Genomic DNA, 20036 nt, shown 5'->3' with positions numbered 1-20036 from the left:
GCATGCGGCATTTACTTATACATATTTACAAATTATAGTCTAGACGCGCCAAGTTAATATCGATGCAAGTCGTGATTAAATAAGTAGTCAAATACGGAGTTACGACGGACTATATTTGTGTATATATCGCGCGACATATATGTAGCCTCATGACTCTATTCACCAGTGGCGCTGTAAACAGTGTCGTCTTGTCTTTGTCGTATGATTTTGTAAATGCGACGAAACTGACCGTGCGCCCCGCTGACTAGCGTAAAACTATATAGTCGTGTTCGTGTAGACTGTCGTCGTCGACGTCGTGGACTTCTCCTCGCGTCTCCTCCCACTCCTCGAATTTTCTTTTCTTCTTAAGCTCCCCGCTCGCGCCTCGGGCCGCCGAACCCGTCGTCGTGTTAGTCGTCGTCTCCCGCCATCTCGGCAATACTGCGACCTGCAGCGATAAGTGTACTATAGGCTATACGTATAACGTATACACACACATACACGTATACACAAACACACACGGACACGTCTGCTCACCCATACAGTTGACGTATGCCAAGATGGCAGCCGCTTAGAGATCCGTCTGTTTATTTACTCGGCGCTTCAGTTGCCATATAGCAAGCAGCACTACGTAGCAGCCAGAGAGCAGCTAACGTCAAAATCTCACCCCGTTTTCTACAATCTCGATCACGCGAAATTCTCGTTTAATTTTCGATCGCACTGCAGCGGCCGTGCGTGCCTGCGGTAATACCATATACACCAGTGTTTTGTGTATGTCGCGCGCGACGTGACAACGACTTTTTCCGAGCCTTGTCAAGTCTCCAAGTTTCGGAATCGAACGATTCTCGCATCGTAATAGCATAAGTTTGGTGCGTAGCAGTCTCGAGCGCAATAGCAAAGAAGCGGCCGAGTTGACAGACCGCGTGTGACGTGTTGTGCCTGTGTGTACAGCGTGGATCTATGAGGCCCAGCCAGGCTCTCGATTGTTCTGCTTTCGTCTCGGCGACGCATTACGTTTCAATCGCTCGAAACACTCGCATGGACATGCGTGACAAGAAAAAGCCCTGATTGGGGATGACCGCGCTCGTTATTATGAATCCTAGTCCATGATTACCGCGTGGAACTTTGTGTCGTTTCTCAGTGCTACATTAACCAGTGTTTCATCCCAAGTGAACCTCGAACTGTGAGAGTTCCAAAGTGCGTTCTGTTTGACTTGAAATTGGGTTCGCGTAGTCCTGTTTTTCTTTGCTGGACCGTGACTTTTCCGAATTGAGATTTCGAAAGGTCAAAAGCTTACAATTGTTGGCCTGACGCAAGATCCAGACAGTTTGCTACAACAGTTTGCTCTGACAATGGCTTCTCAACAACCAGCCCTGCCACAGGAACAACCGGAACAGGTGGTCGCCGAACAAGCGGTGCAACGGGTACCAGATCAAGGAGGCGACCCAGAGATTGCTAATCAACCAGAACAGCTAGTGCCCGCCGAGCAAATAGTTGTCGCAGACCAAACATGCAAGCCCGAAGACACTAGTATGGAAGCGCGAGTGGTCGGGGACCTGTTGAAAAGGATTAAAACCGATCAAGAATTATCGAATAAAATGGAAAACTTACACATTGAAAACAGAACCATTAAAAGACGTAGTCGTATAAGGTAAAAAAACATAACATAACCTTTCATGATACAATACAAACTTGTTTAATTACATTGCTTATCAAACTTTTTCATCGTTACCAATACGTTGAGCTTGTTATGAGCTTATTATTAACTTACTATTCAATTTTATTGAACACGATCTTGATCTTTTTTTAAAGTTAAATACAACTTACTTTATTGGTACAGTACAGTTTTTCAATTTTGATATTTTTCAATTATAGGGAAACAAGGAGTAATTTTATGACAGACCCCATTGCATCTAAAAATAGCCCCCTCACGGATTTGCGTGCAAAGTGCAGAAACTATGAAAAGCAGAAGGAAGAAGAGGAAGCAGTCTGCTCAAATTCATCATCCACTGAAACAAACAAACCAATTGTGCGAGCAGCTCAGCTTGATCTAAAGCAAAGTAACGATGTTAAGCTCTTGCTAGACAAGACGCGCTCGCTTAGTCTCACACGGTTAGTTTCAATTAAAATTTAGAATAAATACAATTTCTAATAATGAGAATTTACAACCAAACTAAAGTTATACTATCTTTGTATTTTACAGAAAGTCAGATGATGAAGAAAAGACATTTGGTGAAGGCTCTCTCTCCAAAGATTTTAAAGAGTGTGTAACAGTTACAGACAAAACTGAAGATAAATATAATGCACCAAGCTTTCGACGTCCCCGCACCAATTCTGCACCATCAATTGCTAAAAGAACTAATGATGGTACAAGTACAATGCCAAATCCTCAACAACAGCCAAATTCGTGCTCTGCCCAAGCTCGACTACCATTAGCTAGTGATGGAACAACTGAATATGAACTTTGTTGTTATTTTGATGAATATGTTCATATACCTAAAAAAATGTCTTTCATGGCTGAACAAATGTATGTTTAGGAGTGAAGATTTCAACACATTTATATGAATATTTTATACATTAATGTTTAGAAAAAGATTCGGTACACGCAGATCTTAATTGTTATGAGATTTTTCAAAAATTTGTTCAACCTTCTTATGTTGAATTACATCAAGGCAGAGACGCGGTAAAAATACAACTATTTAAACTTACTTTTGGAAACTTCTTTTGCAAACAGCTCAATAATGTTCAAAAACATTAAAAAAAAGTCACCATGTAAAAATTTTCAAAACTCTTTAGTAATAGTCTCAAACGATTATCGAAATTTTCATCTTTACTTTTGACATCCCAAAGTAAAATAGGATGAATTGAAGAAAATTTTAAAAATTTTTATTTATAAAACGACATTTTTCATGTGCAAATTTGTCTAATTCTGGAGAGCGTTTACAGTAGAATACTGTTGTGTTTAGTCAATTGTTGAATCTATATGAATACTAGTTTGAAAACACAAATTTTAGTATCATTAGAAAAATACGACTCTTTCTATTCATTATTTGTGATTTATAAGAGATATTTTTCATAATTAAATTATATTTTATGTATCTTAAGAACAAATTTAGTCAGTATATTTTGATTCAATGCAATTCATGGTTTTGAAAAGACTGTATGGTATACTGTTTATTTATCTGCATAAATTCGGAAAGATGAAGAAAATTCTGTCTTATCATCCACAGCTATGTATTTGTTTTAATTAGCTGGACTAAAATTCGTGAATGAATGTGTTAAAGTCATACTAATGAAGAAAATTTCTATACACTGTTAGTATTTGCATCAATCAAATTTTTAAGCTATAATCAAAAAAGTCCAACTTGTAAAAAATCTTCACTGGACTTTGATTTGATTCCTATTATATGATACATTTTAACGAATATTCTCTTTTTTATAGTCACCTGTAAATATGTATGTTTTGAGAAAGAAGAGAATAAAATTTTTAAATGCAATCATATAAAAATGGGAAAAACTTTTTTTAAATTCCTTCAATTACCTTGATTGAAAATAAATATTTTTGTTTTAATATTCTTTGGAAAAGAAAAGGTATAAAAAATGAAGCGTAAGTATATTTTTTTTTCATGTTTATTATACGTAATCTATTCATATCTCCAAATGCTTATAATATTTTTTACTGCACTATTCAATTAAAAATCTAATTTGAAATGAAAAATATAAAAAAGAACTTTGGTACATAAAAATGACAATGATTGCATCTACTTATTGGTATATTGTTTATTGTTATATATATATATAATATATATGTATATACATACATACTAATTCAAACCTTTTTTTCAAACCGATTGATATTCATAACGTGTTATCAGTGCATACAAAGTATTTATGTATTCTTTGCATATATCTTGGTGACTTGAACCTCAAGCCATTTCTCGTTTTAAAAGTATCACATACTATCGGACGCTCACAGCAATACTAATGACACAATGAAAAAAAAACAACAAAATTTCGACAAAATCAAATGAAAATAGTAATTAACTTTCTTGGAACGCACTTATTAACTGCAACGTATTAACACATTATATTATTAAGAGGTTTTTCAAAAAAATAGCTCTATTTTTTCTCGCGCTTTTTTTTCTAGTCGTTAACCTTGATCATCAACTATACATCATGTTTAGTTCGTACTATAAATACATTAGTATCACCAACAGAATGTAAAAAGTATTAAAAACGCAGACGCAGTAGTAATCGAAAACTAAAATATCTGCATTGCTTTAAAGTCGAAATTCATGACAAAGTTTACTTCAAATTTATTTTCACATTACAACATTAGTTTTTGCGCAATTTTCGTGTCTTAATTTTTTTAATGGAATGGTAACTTGCATTTGATTTAATTAAAATGTGTTTCCTTTTGCAGGTCGAAGCATGTCGAATTTTCATTTATTCATTCTTACTTAGCATACGAGACCTTCTACGAGAACGAAAGATGAATTGCATTTTTTAAAATCAACTTTATAATACCCATTATAAGGCATACGCATAACATCTATGTGAAGCCGTAAAAATTAACTACAATGGGGTCAACATAACAAATGAAAACGGACTAATTATAAAATTCTATCTATGTACATACTTATTCTATATTTTCAGAAATTTATAAGTACTAGACTATTTATAAATGATATCACCTGAAGCAGGTGAAAAAACGATCAATTAATTATGATGTAAATATACGTACATCCCAACGAGCATCTTCACTCGTTTAGACAGTCGTTTCGTTTACAGCTCTAGACTATTCATATCGACATTTTTGCGGACGAAAATATCACTGACATGCGCACACAAGACTTTTATTATTTATTTGGCTCAAGCAAAAATAGTATCTTTTTAGTTTGTAATGAACTTATGTACCTCGCTTCTTGTCTTTGAAAAAACTTTCGAATTTGTAGTTTCACATCAAAAAACATTACGATTGGCAAATCTTGCGATACCTTAACTTTAAAGCGAGTCTTTACTCTTCGGAGAGATGTGTAGTAAAAATGAGTAATGCTATGAGTGATCATATGTGTATGCTTTTCAAAAACTTCTTGAGACTCGCAAAGTTTAATCTTTTCGATAACTTTAAATAGTATTTAAGCCTTAGGCCTTCGATGAATGTGAACTTTGAAATTAAGTGATAAGTTTCATTACTTTAAGGGAATCAATCGGGTATAAAAGATTTCATTCCCAGAAGTTGCCATATCTTTTTAGTGAATTATAAAAGAAAGCCAAACCAAAAACGCACAAAATTATAATTTTTATACATAACGACACTAATCTATCAAAGAATTGATGAATTTTGCAATAGATCTATTAAAAATGCTTCAAATTTTAGTATTTAAAATTTTTATCAAATGGCAGTCATTTTTGTTCGTTTGAGTATAAAGGCATCGTCTTGTATGTGCCCCTTGACTAATGGGCTATAACTCTAGACACATCATTATTTCATCAATTTTAGCTACACAATAATGTTTTTATAATATCTTTTAAAAATGTTGAAACGCGGATACTTATGTTTCTTTCTTGCGATCAGTCGCTTCATTTTTTCCAAATTCAAGTTTAAACTCTTTGTTTCACAAATTAATGGAACTGAAGGAATATTTTTTTTTGATTCGTTTATAATATCTGATAATCTGACAGAAACTTTTTACAAGGAAAAGTATTAATTGACGGTTCTCAAAAATAATGAAGAGTAGTGTAATAAGTCCTCATTTGTGCAACAAAGAGTTAGTATAACATGGAAAAGTGTATAGTGAATTGAAATTTCAGTTTTGTATAACAATTTCCATGATAACAATTTTAATTATTCATGAAGTTTTTCCATCGATACTTTTTTTGTAAATGGCTAGCATCGCAAAATTTATTTTTCTTCTTGACAACTATTATTTTTTTTACTTTGTAACAAGTGAAATTTTCATAGTTATTGAAAATTTTTATATTACACAGATTATTCATCGCTCTAGTAATAACGATTAAATAAACAATCTGATTTTATCCATGAAAATATTTCTTCGACAGGCAAATGAATTTTATTTTATTAGATTATAAAAGATAGACGGTATTAACTTTTCTTACCAAATTGAAAAATAAGTGCAACAACATTTCTCAAGTAACATTTACATCTTTTTTCTCATAATTGGACACGGTTATATGATTTTTAAAAATTATTTACAAATCTTGTAATTTTAACTTTGACAAAAAATTATTGCGCGTATTGAATATTTTGTATTGATTTTATAGAAACACTAAACTTGAAAGATTTTATACTTCGTATTAGTTTGAGTAAGAAATAGAATGCTCGCAACTGGAAAAAGATGATATTTTTGTGCTAGTAACCTTCAATATAGGACCTGTTATCTCGATCTTACAGTCGAGTAAGAAATTTAACGTTTTGTACGAATAATATCTAGTTTTCACGTTTCTAAACTATTTATGTAAGTAATTTTGTAATATTTTTAGTAACTTGTGTCCATTTACAGTGATTTCTACATAATTGTAACAACGTTCTTCTCCAAAATGAATAAGTCTTCATTTCAATGGCAATGTCATGGTATGTCATACGTACATTGACAAATAGTTATTTTTAATTTAATCTGAAGTACGATTCTAATGCATCATAAGTTATCAAAATAAACTTAAGCGCTTAAGATTTTGTACAAAAAAATTAAAACAAGAAAAACCGTAATGTAGAAAGTAGAAAATTGTTACAACTTTTTCGTAAATGAAAGTCTTGTGAAGTAATAATGAATTAACAGAATCACAGCGAAATAAGAAAAATCATATAAAAACTTCTTAAATTAATGACTTATAAAAAATGCACAACGATAAACGTATCCTATACATATGATTAGATAAATTTGCATCAATATCTCTACATTGCAGATTGTCCACTGGTAAAATAGACTTTTTGCAAATGTTCTATGATTATCTGGTTCATTAAACGCTGTTTTACATCGTAAATATAGACACCCTTTAAAAGTCTTGAAATTTGAGTATTATGAACGAATACTCAACTTTTACTCTACAAATGCTTTCAAATACCATTATTCGTACTGACTCAGCAAGTATGAATTTTCGTAGACAAATTTTTAACGTATAATTGCAGTCGCGCACCATGAAAAACGTTAACGTGCCAGATGCGACGATCGAAGGGTCAGCACTTTACCGTGTCGATACGCAGTAAGCATCGCGGCTAAATAATACATTGTCTCTTGAATCGAGTTATTACCTAATTAAAATCATCGTCGGTCGCTTGCAGCCTTATGCCTAGTAACTTTATAAAAAGTGAAGCGAAGGCAGTTTACCCGCGCAAACTGCTATCGTTCGAGTCCGCAAATCACAGGCGCGTGCAAGTCTTATACATAGGTACGAGGTAGTCTTTTGGAGATCGTTGATCACTGTTCACTGTGTGTCGAATTGTCGTGTCGCCCTCACGCGGACACGAAGCACCGCACGAACACACGTATGCATATGATTTTTGCGCGCATGCATACGCGCGTCGAGCTAAAAACGCGTCGAGTCTTTCACGTTCATCAAGCTCCTGGAAGCAGCAGCAGCAGCGGCGGCGGCGACGGTGCTACTGCCGATTCAGCAGTAGATGCCGTAAAATTCCATGGCACAATTAGCATTGTGTGGATGATAATGATGATGCGGCACAACGTGCGCGTGATGGGCCATGTATCAGTCCGTGGGTGGCTCCAGGTACGGTATCTCGCTGGTAACGTTGAACGATTCGAAGTAGTGATTGAGGAACTCGAAGGTCGGCCTTTTCTCCGGTACAGCGTCCCAGCACTGCAGCATTAATCGATAGATGGTGTCGGGTAGCGGATGGTTCACTGGTTTTGGCATTCGGTAGCCGTTGTTTACTTGCTCGATAACCTCGCGGCCGTGCATACCTTGAACGAGAAGAATGGGGGATTAATTAGTTTTGTTTGACGAGAGAGAGAGAGAGAGAGAGAGAGAGAGAGAGAGAGAGGAAGGAATTTCATTGACTCGACATACCTGGATAGGGCACCTGTCCATACGTGAAGAGCTCCATGAGTAAAATACCGTAAGACCAGACATCGCTCTTGATGCTGAATCGGCCATAAACGATGGCCTCGGGCGCGGTCCATTTAACGGGGAACCTGCTACCCTGCCTCGGGCAGTACTCGTCGTCCTCGATGACCCGGGCCAAGCCGAAATCGCAAATCTTGGCCTTGTTCTTCTCGCCGATGAGTACGTTGCGAGCCGCCAGATCTCGGTGAATGAGCAGTTTGCTCTCGAGATGCTCCATGCCCGAAGCCACCTGAGCCGCAATGTAGATGAGATCCTCGAATTGCATGTACTTGCCGTCGCCGGTGCGCAAAAAGTCCAGCAGACTGCCGTTGCACATGTACTCCTGGACGATGTAGATCGGCTCCTGCTTCGAGCAGACGGCGTAGAGAGCGACTAGATGCCGGTGACGGAACTGCTTCATGATCGTGGCCTCCTGCAGGAAGGCCTCCGAGGACATGGTGCCGGGTCTCAGCGTCTTGACGGCGACCTCGATCTTGTTGCGCCACTTGCCGTAGTACACCTCGCCGAAGTTGCCGTGGCCGAGTTTGCGGATGAGCTGGATCTCGTTGCGATTGATCTCCCACTTGTCGCGCAACTCCGGTCCCAAATCCCACATCTCGGGCTGTGGCTTCGGGCACGGCTTGGACAGCACATGGCACAAGCCCAAGGCGTTTTCTGAGACGGGACGAGCAGAGTCGATGGATTAGCGCGAAATCCTACATAAAATGCACGAACGATGTATATCGTAATAAACGGTACTCACTGCTGTAAGCCAAAACGAGGGCCTGAAGCGTGGGAAAGGTCTGATTCGTAGCGATGAAGAAGCCACCGTTGTCGAGGGGCTTGATCTTGTAATGCTTGACGTGATGGCCGCGACCCTCCTCCCAGTCCTTGACCGAGAGGCTGTAGCCGCGCGGATTGTGCTCGCTGGGGCGCACGAGGAAGGTGCCGCGCGGGTTCTCGTCGACGAGCAGCAGCTTGCCGGCCTCCTTGCGCGAGACGTTCTCGAAGAACCAGTCCTCGCTCTCGACCGAGCGCTCGACCGCGACGAAGTTGAACGGTATGAGGCCCTCCTCGCCGGTCGTGAGATGCAGCACCCGCCACCAGTCGTGCTCCGAGTCGTCGAGCACCTCCATGCGGTCGCCCTTCACGAAGCTCACGTCCGTGCTCTCGCGCGCCGTGTAGTTGTACATGGCCACCACGACCTTGTTGATCCGTTGGCCGTGCGCTGTGCGTGTGTGTGTGTGTCGTGCAACGGACAACGAGTTAGTTTTTTTTGTTTTTAGAAATAAAACGGAGAAAGAAAAAAAGCCGAAGCATTTGTTATCGCTCGTCGCGCGTACACATATGAGATACGGCAAAGCAGGGAGTATCTACTTTACATCGAGCTGACTCGAGCAAATTATATATAAGCAGCTTGACAGCTTTTTCTATACGTTTTCCGATTGTCTACTCTTTTTTTTCTCAATATTAAAATCTACTCTAAGGCATGCGGACTCTAAATACAACTATAACTAGACATTGAGTAGATATAGAATGGTCACATATAATATGTAAATAAATATCTACAGTAGTATTTTATTAATTAAGACTTGAAATGATAAAAAAGGTAGCTTGAGAAACAATAATGCATATTAACATGAAATGGGAGAACACGTCAAACCTTTATGTTGTTCGGTAAAAGATAAATATTAAATTCGAACTTTGATACTATCATAAAAAACGAGTCCATGATCGATGACTCGCTAAAATATAGAGATACCTAGAACTTAACACATGAGTATAATGGATGCGTTTACGGCTCTTCCGAACTCATGCGGACAATACATCGGTCGAATGAGCTCAAAAGCGCAGCACAACGCGAATACCCATTATGTATAAACCGTCGACATGAAGTAGAAAAAAAAGGTATAGGCAAACAAAATTAGTAGTATATATTTATAGGAGCTGGTCTAACAAAATAAAAGCTACACACATGCATTGGGACGAACAACGGCAGGCGAGGCGTTTTTACGGGCGTGCAGGGCAGTGGCGGCAGCCAAAGGTAACGTCGGCAGATGCAGCTGCTTACAGGGCGTCGGTCTAGGCCGGATAATGTCCGCTCGGGCCTGTCCTCCACGCTGATTCGGATCGGCTGTGTAGCGGTCGAGCGAACCCCCGTTACTGTGCTTCGAATTCAGACCGACCTCGGCTTTTTTGTAACCTGAAAAGAAATCGCCACAAAAAAAAAACAAAAATTTTCATTTGGTTAACAAAATTTTTCAATAATTTTTCAGAGATATCTACTGCTGCTGCATCCATTGTCAGCGATATCTGTGCGGCCTGATTTTGAGAAATGTATGGGAAGCGCAACTGCGAGCGCGAAACACACTTTGTGTCATTATTATAAGTTTGAAATTTAAGTAGCGGACTTGTCGTTGATTCCGTTGAGCAAAAGCGTGGTGTTATTTTTAATTTGTGTTTTTTTCAACTTTATTACCGCGATTGTCCCAATTTTCTACGCCTATGTACCAGCCTGCAGCTGCTGCATCGCTATACTGTTTTGTCATCTCAATAAAAAATAAAAAAAAAACGAATAGAGGAACAATGATCAAACAAAAAAGTGGACAGTACAATGTATAAAAATAATTACGAAATGAAAGACGAAATCGAAAAAAAAAAAAAAAAAAAATTAAATAAAAGCATACCTGGGCGGTAAAAGTAAAAATCGGTTGTCGCCTTACCGATGGGTTGCGGCTCGGGCCGCTTGCTGCAGCACTTGCCCATGATGAGAATTGGTCGTAGAATAGGTTTGCGTCGGTCTTTGTTACGACTGCGACTCGCCTCCGATAATCTTCGCGCTCCGCTTCCTTCGGAAGCGCGGATGTACACACAGCAGCTGAGGAAGTTTTCAGCTCACGACTGCGACAGACGAGTCTCCATCTCGTTTATCCTCTATCTCTTTCTCTGTACCGAGGTGGCGAAGTTGCTAGTCACAGCAGAGCTACCGAGTACCTGAAAGGTCATGTATCATGGATGAGTTTTCATTAATTCACGAAATCGTTATGAGAAGACGGTTTATTACAACGAAGTTGAAGTTAATTGAGACGCAGCATTTTTAACATATTAGCTGAAGTTATTCGTAAAAAAATGCTGTACAGAGCAGCTGTAGGAAAGATCGACTGCGAGGCGCAAATAGGCGCCAATGACTCGGTAAAAGTGGCCATGCAGTCTATTTAACGCCTGTGTACCAACATAGTGTGGTTATCCGCCCGGGCGCGCGTAGGAGACGGCTCAATTCGCTCTCTCTATCGTCTCTCTCTCTCTCTCTCTCTCTCTCTCTCTCTCTCTCTCTCTCTCTGACTTACGAGGCGCACGAGCGAGTTTACGGGCAAAGCCATCGCGAGCCTGATGCCGCGTACTCTCGGAACTGCCGCTGCGGTCGTTTATGTTATATATAAAAGTAAGGAGAGTGCGCTGTATGCCAGAGTCACGGGCCATCTGGACGATCGTGAATTGTAAGGCATATCGGCTGCGGCGGTGGGCCGAACATATTGTGGGCCGCCGACGCCGACGCCGCGTTAAGCGTTTTAAGTACTCGTACTATATATAGGTATATAAAATAGCTGTGTGCGCGTGCGAGAGAGCATCTGTCGATGCTTCTCCGGCACCTTTCACTCTGTGTACAATATAATATGAAGCAGCGAGCGATCGTTTCACTTTCGATAATATTGGCTGCGCCGGCGGACAGGGACCAAAACACAAACAAATAATCGTGTTATTGTATCGGATAAAAGCGGCCAAGACATTGCATATCGCGAGACGAATTAGCGGGATGTGATCTTTATCTGTCTCGCCCGAGAGCGATTCCGTCTCGCGAGACGCCAACATCTCGACTCCGAAATTCTATGCCTGTAGGTACGCATGTGTGTGTGCGGGATTGTATAGACACAACCGACACACACGTGCCGACTCGTCTCGACGCGATCTACAACGACGAACTTCTACAGATATATATTTATATTGGCCATGTATATATCCGCATCGGTGCGCGCGCTGCACCATTCAGTGCCTTTAATTAATAATCAATTCCTAATACAAGCTAGACAGCATCCATGCCCATTCATATTCACGCCATGGGAAATCGAGGCGACTTATTTTTAATTCCTTTTCCCTCGATAGCTGACAAAGTGTCTCGTATTTATAAGCGCCGCAAGCACGATGCAGTACTGTTTATATTATATATTATACTAGACACTGACGCGCGAGTGCACTCGCCTGCATGAACGCGCCTCGACGCTGCTGCTGCTGCAGTAAAACCCGTCGTTTATTTGTCCCGCGGAAGGTCGATCGATGCTTCATAAAGCCGATATCTCTGTCGAGGTGAAACTATGATATTGTCCTTGTCGATGTTCACCGTGAAAAAAAATTACGGCAATAAATATACAGAGGAGTACAAGTAACAAGTGCCTGTGTGTCGAGTGGTTTTCGTCGAATTACAGCTCTCTCAAACGCTCTCTCTCTCTCTCTCTCTTTCTCACTCTTTTGCGTCGGAGAGAAATATCATGGAAATCGATGCGGACTCCGTTTAACTCTATCTATCTCGATATAATATCGTATCGTCTCTCGTGACTTACACACAAAAAATAACATTGCCTTGAGCCGGGAAGCAATTAAAAGAGAGAGAGAAAGAAAAAAAAATCTAAACGTTGGCGACAGCGACGTCGACATAGAGCAATATCCCACGGCAGGAGGCCTCCTCTGTGCCTACTTATGTGTTCTTCGTTGAGTTACAAGTCTCTTTCTACTCTCCCGCTTCGCTTCCTTTTCCTAACCATCGCTTTTGGTATTACACACACGTCCCGAAAAAAAGTTCGCTCGGCTATATTTATGCAAATAAGAATTGCGATCAGAGAAACCGAAAAAAAATATTGTATATCGTACGCGCCACGAGAAGTGCCCGCGCGCCATCGTTTGAGAAAAAGTCAACGTAAGCAAAATAATAATAATAGTAATTAAATCATTACGATGTCAACCAATTCATGATTGCTTCTGTCGGCTAAATAATAATAATCGTTCTTACACAAAGAACTCGAGTGCTTCGATCGGACAGCGAGTCCTTTTGTATTACGGTATTAGAACAACGTCTTGCATACATAAAGAGGCGCGATAAAGTTTATTAGAAGATAAGAGCTGCCCTCGCTATATAGCGAGCAGCGGCTGAGATGAAAAAGGTCAATGAACAGAAAAATACAAATGAGCGAGAATCGCGATTGGATTTCGAGCTTCACTGGAAGCGAGCAATCGCTGTGTTACATACAGCAGGCAAATCGAATCTTTGCTCTCGTTTGCCACTATTAATGCAGGAAGTAGGCCGCTACCGTCTGCCTCATGTATATATTCGTGTAATATTTAAGTATATAATAGTCTAAACGCGAACCGTCGCCGCCACCGCCGTCGCTCGAGTAAATCTTTTGTCAGTCGTCACGCTCACGCGTATACACATCTCTCGTCGTGCATGCCACATTGCAGGCGGTGTGGCACACTAAACGACGAACGAAAGCAAAATGTGTTATTATTAAAAAAGAAGGCGCAGAGGAGTGATATATTTTTTGCGCGGCGCTGTGGCTCGCGGCACGTCGTGCGCAGCGATAATTGTTTGAGATCGATCGACGCTATACAGAGTCGTCGCAGTCGTCGCCGCCGTCAACTGACTTTCGAGTTTTTTTTTTCGCAGAAGTGGAACAGTTTCTTAGATTGCGCATGGCCCGGCTCAGTAACTTTCTCAAAGTCGTACGCTGCACGGGAGTCGAATGGTTTGCGCGCACGACGCGCGTGGCCATTGCCCGTTGTTTCCTTTGGACCGATCTCGTATGACAAAAAAAAAACTCGGAAAAAAAGAAAGAAAAGTTTTGTCAAAGTTTTGCGATAGATGCCGGGCCCGTTTCCGGCTTCCGCGCCGCGAGCACCCAGAAAATAACCAGAAGACGCAAAAGTGCGCCGGCTGCCCCTCATACGCGTATACATTGCATTTTGCCTCGGCACATATAAACGCTGTTGCGTAAACGTAGGGGCATATACACACATAATATAGACTGCGAAGAAATAGGAGCGACGAGAGAGAGAGAGAGCCGGTCGCGTAAAAATCAATAATCCGAGGCAAGTCTGCGTAAAGTAAAAGAGCGCGCGGGGCACCCTCGTTGACTCGTGCCGAGATATACATTATAGAAAGTCGTCCTGCACTTCTTCTTCTGTCGCGACGGTATAAAGTTCACGTGCGGAGGGGAGATGCATGACACTTGAAAACTGCAGCCGGATCGGATCTTCGACCTTTGAGGCGCGAAACTTTCGGTGCATTTTGTCACCTCGCGTCCGGCCTATGGGCCTATGGGTATCCTCCCGTTTGTAAACATTATTTAGCATTAATGCGATAGTCGGCTTGTTTACAAACACATTTTTATCCAACAATATAACGCGTGGATTCGTATCTCTATATAACAAAAATAGCTTGAAAACGTTCAAGAGCTACGCGAATAGCAGCTATACTTGATTCAATTAATTTCGCTTGCATAAACAAATCCTAAATGCAGCGTATATATGAAGTGAAACAGGAGCGTGGTTAAATATGACAAAATCGATATCGTTATTGCGAAATCGATGAGTCGCTCTCGCAAGCTGTGTCAATCGATGCCCTGCGCTGCGGCTTACAAGCGCGCCTTAGCAACGATGCGCACCTCCTCTCAGCCTATACCTATATGTCTATATTTACTTCGTCTCTCGCTCGTCTTACCCAAGCGGCAGCTAAGTTCTTTGTTGACAGAACTAGCCGTGATACGCGAAGTAAGTATTCGCAGCAGCACATTATACCGTACACGCGAACTCGGAAACTATACGTATAAATAATTCAGCAACGACACAAAAGTTTTGGCGACGCAGATACACACACACGAGCTGTGCTGTGGCATCTGCGTTTTTTCACGTACATCTCTTTCTTTCTCGGCCGATTTCTCTATACCAGATACCGAGTGGCCAACGCAGCGGTGTCTCCAAATAGAAACTCACACTATCTATATATGTCTGTGACATAGGCGCGCTCGACGGCGCATCCTCTACGATAGATATACGTGTAAACGTAAAGTGCGATTTCAGAGTTCATTGTCTGCGGGTGGAAATGCTGTATACGATACACGAGTTTGTCGACGCCGCGTTGGTGCTGCTGATCCCTGTGCGTGAGTCCGTCGCCAGAAGGGCGTCGAATAGAGCCAACAGGAGTGCGAAAACACCACGCGCATTACATAGATGTGCGTGTATTGGTATACGTGCATGTGCACATGGCGCGGATACGAGCTTGTGCGGAGGAACGAGAGCGCAAAAAATCGAGCACGCAACGCGGATAAGCTCTTATTCCTCGGCTACTATACTCCTCCTCGAGAAGGAGAGAAAAAAGAGAAAGAAGAGAGACTCGTACGTACACAAACACGCTGTGCTAAGTAGGACTCTTATACTTTCTTCTTTCTACGTATAAGCTGCGATCTAATCCGTACACAATTATAAAATACATCATTTATGCATAATATGTGCGAGGCAGCAGCTCGCTCAGAGCGCTGTAATATAAGGTAGACGAAGGTGCTTTTTGCCGTGCAAAAACGACGCTTCGCTGTTAATATACCTGCTCACACGCGAGTCCTGCGCCTTGCAAACGTAACACGCATAATATGTATAAAACGTGCGTGTGCGCGCACATTATATTTATACGTACACGCTATACACATTCGTATATATAATATATTATTATGTCCATGCCTCGACCGTGCCGCTTTTGTGTACCGTATACATACTTAATACACGATGCATTATGCGGGGCCCGACGTGCAAGCTGCTGCGGCTTGGACGCACGCGCTCGCCGTGCACTCCCGCAGAGCGACGAGCGCGTGCCTTTGTTTATGAACAAACTGCACGAAGAAAAAGAAGAACTCGCGCGTGCAGCATCTCGACACAAAGTCTCGTCTCGCTCGAGGTTGACGCACCGCTATACAGCTTGCCCGATTAGCATGTAATGTATATTTACCGTCGCGCAGACGAGATCAGCTGACCGATAGCGACGATGAATATGTGCGAGAGGCCCAGCACGTCGCGCAGCAACTGCACCCCTCCCCCCCTCGTATCTCCGCATGCCCCAAATTATCCCGACAAAGGCTCGCTGAAAATTATAACGATGTAACGCGTATCTCGAGCTCGTGCGCACGCCATCGAGAGCATCGCTCCGCAGAGAGGCACACATCTGCACCACCCCCGCGCCCCGTCGCCGCTTGGCTATTAGCATCGCACGCGCGCATCCACCTAGAAGCGACATTAACGTTTTAAACATTCGTGCATCCCAATAAATCGCATCGACGAACTGCGACAACAAATAACTAGAAGCAGCGCAGTCGAGCGACCGTGTACTTAATATACCTATGTATACACGTATATAATAACTCAAGCAATCGATTGTAAGCTAGCCACTGTTATATCTGTGTAGCAAACTGCACCATGTCCTGCGAAATATGTGTATACTATTAAAGGTTCGATGAGCGAGTCTCCGTGCGGGAGAAGAACCCGATGCACGCAGCCATCCGCGCAGCATCGAGCTTACAAGACGCATGTTTACTTTTTATTTATAAATACACTCACCTCCAGTTGAGAAGTCGTTGGCCTGTCGCGGGTGTCTCTCTCTCGGATTCGAGTTAGCAGATCCCGAGCTCGTTTCTTGTTTTCTTTCGTTCGATATAATGCTACACGCGTGCTACTGCTCGTCTTCCGTGCTAACGGCACTGATCGCACATACACGCATAATCATTTGCACAGAGAAAAGCACCGGACACATTGCTCTCGAGAAAAACCGAGAGGATATATACGTGTATAAATATGTGCACAGACACCTACACACATGTATCTACATATTTACACACTGGAAGGCTCAACTCTCGAGCCGCACGCGACGACGACGAAGACGACGACGAAGACGAACAATGACACCGCAGTGCAGTCGCGCGCGCTCTGCAGATGCGAGTCCTCGCAGTCCGAGGACTTGTCGGACAAGACTACGCCTTTCCAAGCGTATAACTGGAGGAATAGAGAGACTTCATCGAGCCAGCTCGACTATTTGAAAAGCTCGCAGTTCTTTGCTGCACACACATACACACGCGCGCGCACGCACAGTCACCGAGACACATAGACTTTTACACATGCACTCGATTGCAGGACAGACAGTGCACTAGGTGCAGCAATAGCGCACCTAGGATGAAACGATCAAACAAATCCGGCAGCTATGCTGCGTATGCGAGGGAGACTCGAGAGAGCGTCAACTCCGGGCCGCCTGTTCTCTCTCTTTCTCTGCTTTGCTCTGCTTTGCTGCTCTGCTCTGTCACACCGCACAATCCGCATGTAAAACGAGCGAGGAAGGTATCTGCGACTACTTTAAGCTATTGGAGAGAAACTGTATTCACGGACGGTGGAGGCGCTACTTACAGGCGCTTTGGCCTCACTCGCGCACCAGCTTATAATGATAATAATAACAATATGATGTTTATATCGTATGTATATATGTATATAATCCACGCCGAGTCTATGTGCCGCGAATGCGAACTTTATAGCTCACGAGTCGTTGACTTACACTGCGACAGGCTGTGGCGGCGTCGGCGGCGACGGTGGCGACTGGCGAGCCACTGCGTTATAGCAAATAGCAACAAAAAAGTTGCCACAATTGAACCCTTGGCGCATTCGCCAGACTAACGACATCTCTCGCTCTTGATCTCAACTACGCGCTAGTGTAGACTTGACCCCCGGCCTCGCAGTCCCAAGTCCCAACACTATATAATTAATTCATGAATGATTTACATGTACAGAGTCTTTCTTTTTGCAGTTTTTTAAATTACTTTATTGACTTTTGATTTTAGAACACGAAAAGTAGAGGAAATTTTAATAATTTATTTCTTCGAAACTACTCGGCGCAGGGTAAAATCTCTAGTACCGACCATGCTCTTCCTGTTTTCGACTACTGAAGAATATACTATTTAAACAATGAAAATTCATATAAAAAATTTATTTGACTTAATCAACAATTCTTTCCCTTTCAAAGATGTTATACTTTTTCAGAAAAACTATAGCTTCATTTGAAAAGTAAAAATAAAAATAAATGAAAAAACATAAATATGCCTATGAATGAAAAACATGAAAATTAAGGATTACTATTAAAATTTTTGTTTCAGATGTAAAAATATGTTTTTTTTATAGGTCCTTTTATAACAAAAAATATGTCTAGTTCTTCTTATTATTAAAATTCATCCAGGATTCATAAATATTGACTTGTGATTTCTAAGTCAATGATGGCACGATTTTGAATGTAATATTTATTCAATTTGCATCCTTTAGGTCTCAAAAGTTTTGTAATAAAATTCTTTTCTACTTGAGTGAAGTTTTGATCAATATTTTTTTATTTTGTAGTTAAATATTAAGTGTTTTGCTCTTCGCAATGATCTTTGTACAAGTTTTTATAACACTCTAATTATTTTTCGATATTTTGTCTAAATTGAAGGCTTCGAGTCATGATTGGGACGTAATTTAATGTTCGTTCAATGAGATACTCTGCATCGGCCAAAATATTGCCAACTACTTTCGCAGTAAGAACAGGCTCGGGTTCTTCATTTGCAATCATTTCTTCTTCAGCTGCTGCATTTTGTACGATTGCATCAATCTCGGCGACGCTTAAAACTTCAGTTGACGATACCAAATCAAAAAGCTCGGATTCTTGCAAGTCACTGAAACTTTCTCCACCAAAACTTCTTGCAATGTTAACAGCTTCACGTATCACTTGCTCTTGCACATGACCTTGAATTTCAGACACTTGATTTTTCTCAACTAGTTCCGGTAAAAGGTTGTTCCATTCATTATTCAACGTTGTATTTTTGATCATTCTCTAACTTTCATCAACAATAGATATTGAGTGAGCGATGTTAAAATTTTTTCAAAATTGTTTAACATAATTTTCAGAAGCATCTAAAATTTTAATTTCTTCCACCGAATTCAGCACTTTTTTATTCTATTAGCTTACAATTTTCTTATTGCTATATTATATGCTTATTTAAATTAGAAATTTAAGGGCGAGTCATAATTAAAAAAAAATTAAAAATCTTTTTTTAAAATGTATGAGCGAAAAAGGTTAACTCTGAGCGAAGAAACCGCAAATACGGAAACAAAATACCACGAATACTGAAGTGAGGTCACAAACAGGGTTACCGGGAATACGGAAAATCGCGAATACCGAATCCGCGAATAACGGGGCACGCTGCGCCGTGTGGAAAAATCTTAAAATCGACTTCTACTCGATGATGAAAAATAATATACGTAACTGAGGCGGGGGGTTGTCTATCTTGCAAGAGGGTCAGTTTGCAGCCCGAGCGTAGCGAGTAATTAAGTAATTCAGTAGCGAGTAATGTACTATTGGGCACTTGTTGCATAAATAACTATTTATTAATTTTGTGCAAAGTCATTAGAGGAATCTTTTACCGAAGCAATGTTAAAATTAGCTACTTTTAATAAATTGTAATTCTTTTTTTACGTAGTTCAAGCATGTTCAAGTATCTTATTCTTCTTTTATTAAAAATTTTTATGAGTACAGAGATATCATTGACGTTATGTACGACAGTCCTGTTTTAAAAACCTAAATTTTTTTTCATACCATAAGTATTTAATCGAAATAAATTAAAAATCTTTAAACTTACAAAGTTTACTATTTGAAAATGTAAGACTACGCAGGGTCCAGCATTCCAAGCACATGGCTTACTCGCTCTTTTCATCATTAAAAGAAAAATTAATCTACTTTTGGCTTTCCACCGATACCAATCGCTGAAATAACTGTTAATACACAATTTTAAAGTACAAAATTAATTATTTTTCAATTATTTCTCACCAAGCGAGTCCAATATCGCTGCTAACATCAATTAATAATTGACTTG

The 20036-nt window shown here is 40.7% G+C and overlaps 2 protein-coding genes across 4 annotated transcripts; one reads left to right on the top strand and one right to left on the bottom strand.

The window, feature by feature from the left end:
* The first annotated feature begins 297 nt into the window (after positions 1-297).
* LOC106648828 lies at positions 298-3476 on the top strand. The gene is made up of 3 exons (XM_014365943.2): positions 298-1630; positions 1855-2091; positions 2183-3476. The coding sequence occupies exons 1-3, from the start codon at positions 1332-1334 to the stop codon at positions 2514-2516; spliced, it is 870 nt and encodes a 289-aa protein (XP_014221429.1). The 5' UTR covers positions 298-1331; the 3' UTR covers positions 2517-3476.
* A 2456-nt stretch (positions 3477-5932) lies between these two features.
* Positions 5933-17715, bottom strand: LOC106648804 (tyrosine-protein kinase Src64B). 3 transcript variants are annotated; one of them, XM_023457751.1, is made up of 6 exons: positions 16714-17715; positions 10749-11055; positions 10037-10264; positions 8825-9289; positions 8026-8736; positions 5933-7919 (listed from the first exon to the last, which is right to left on the bottom strand). In XM_023457751.1, the coding sequence occupies exons 2-6, from the start codon at positions 10825-10827 to the stop codon at positions 7705-7707; spliced, it is 1698 nt and encodes a 565-aa protein (XP_023313519.1). In that variant the 5' UTR covers positions 10828-11055; positions 16714-17715; the 3' UTR covers positions 5933-7704. The 3 variants fall into 3 exon arrangements, with proteins under 3 accessions (XP_023313519.1, XP_023313520.1, XP_014221391.1); XM_023457752.1 differs by having other exon boundaries at positions 10133-10264; XM_014365905.2 differs by having other exon boundaries at positions 10785-11055.
* Positions 17716-20036: the final 2321 nt, after the last annotated feature.

The sequence above is a fragment of the Trichogramma pretiosum genome, unplaced genomic scaffold (genome assembly GCF_000599845.2).
Source record: "Trichogramma pretiosum strain Unisexual culture from Peru unplaced genomic scaffold, Tpre_2.0 scaffold22, whole genome shotgun sequence".
Lineage (NCBI taxonomy): Eukaryota > Metazoa > Arthropoda > Insecta > Hymenoptera > Trichogrammatidae > Trichogramma > Trichogramma pretiosum.
Note: the sequence above shows the minus strand (reverse complement) of the source record. Positions and strands in the feature narration are given on the sequence as shown.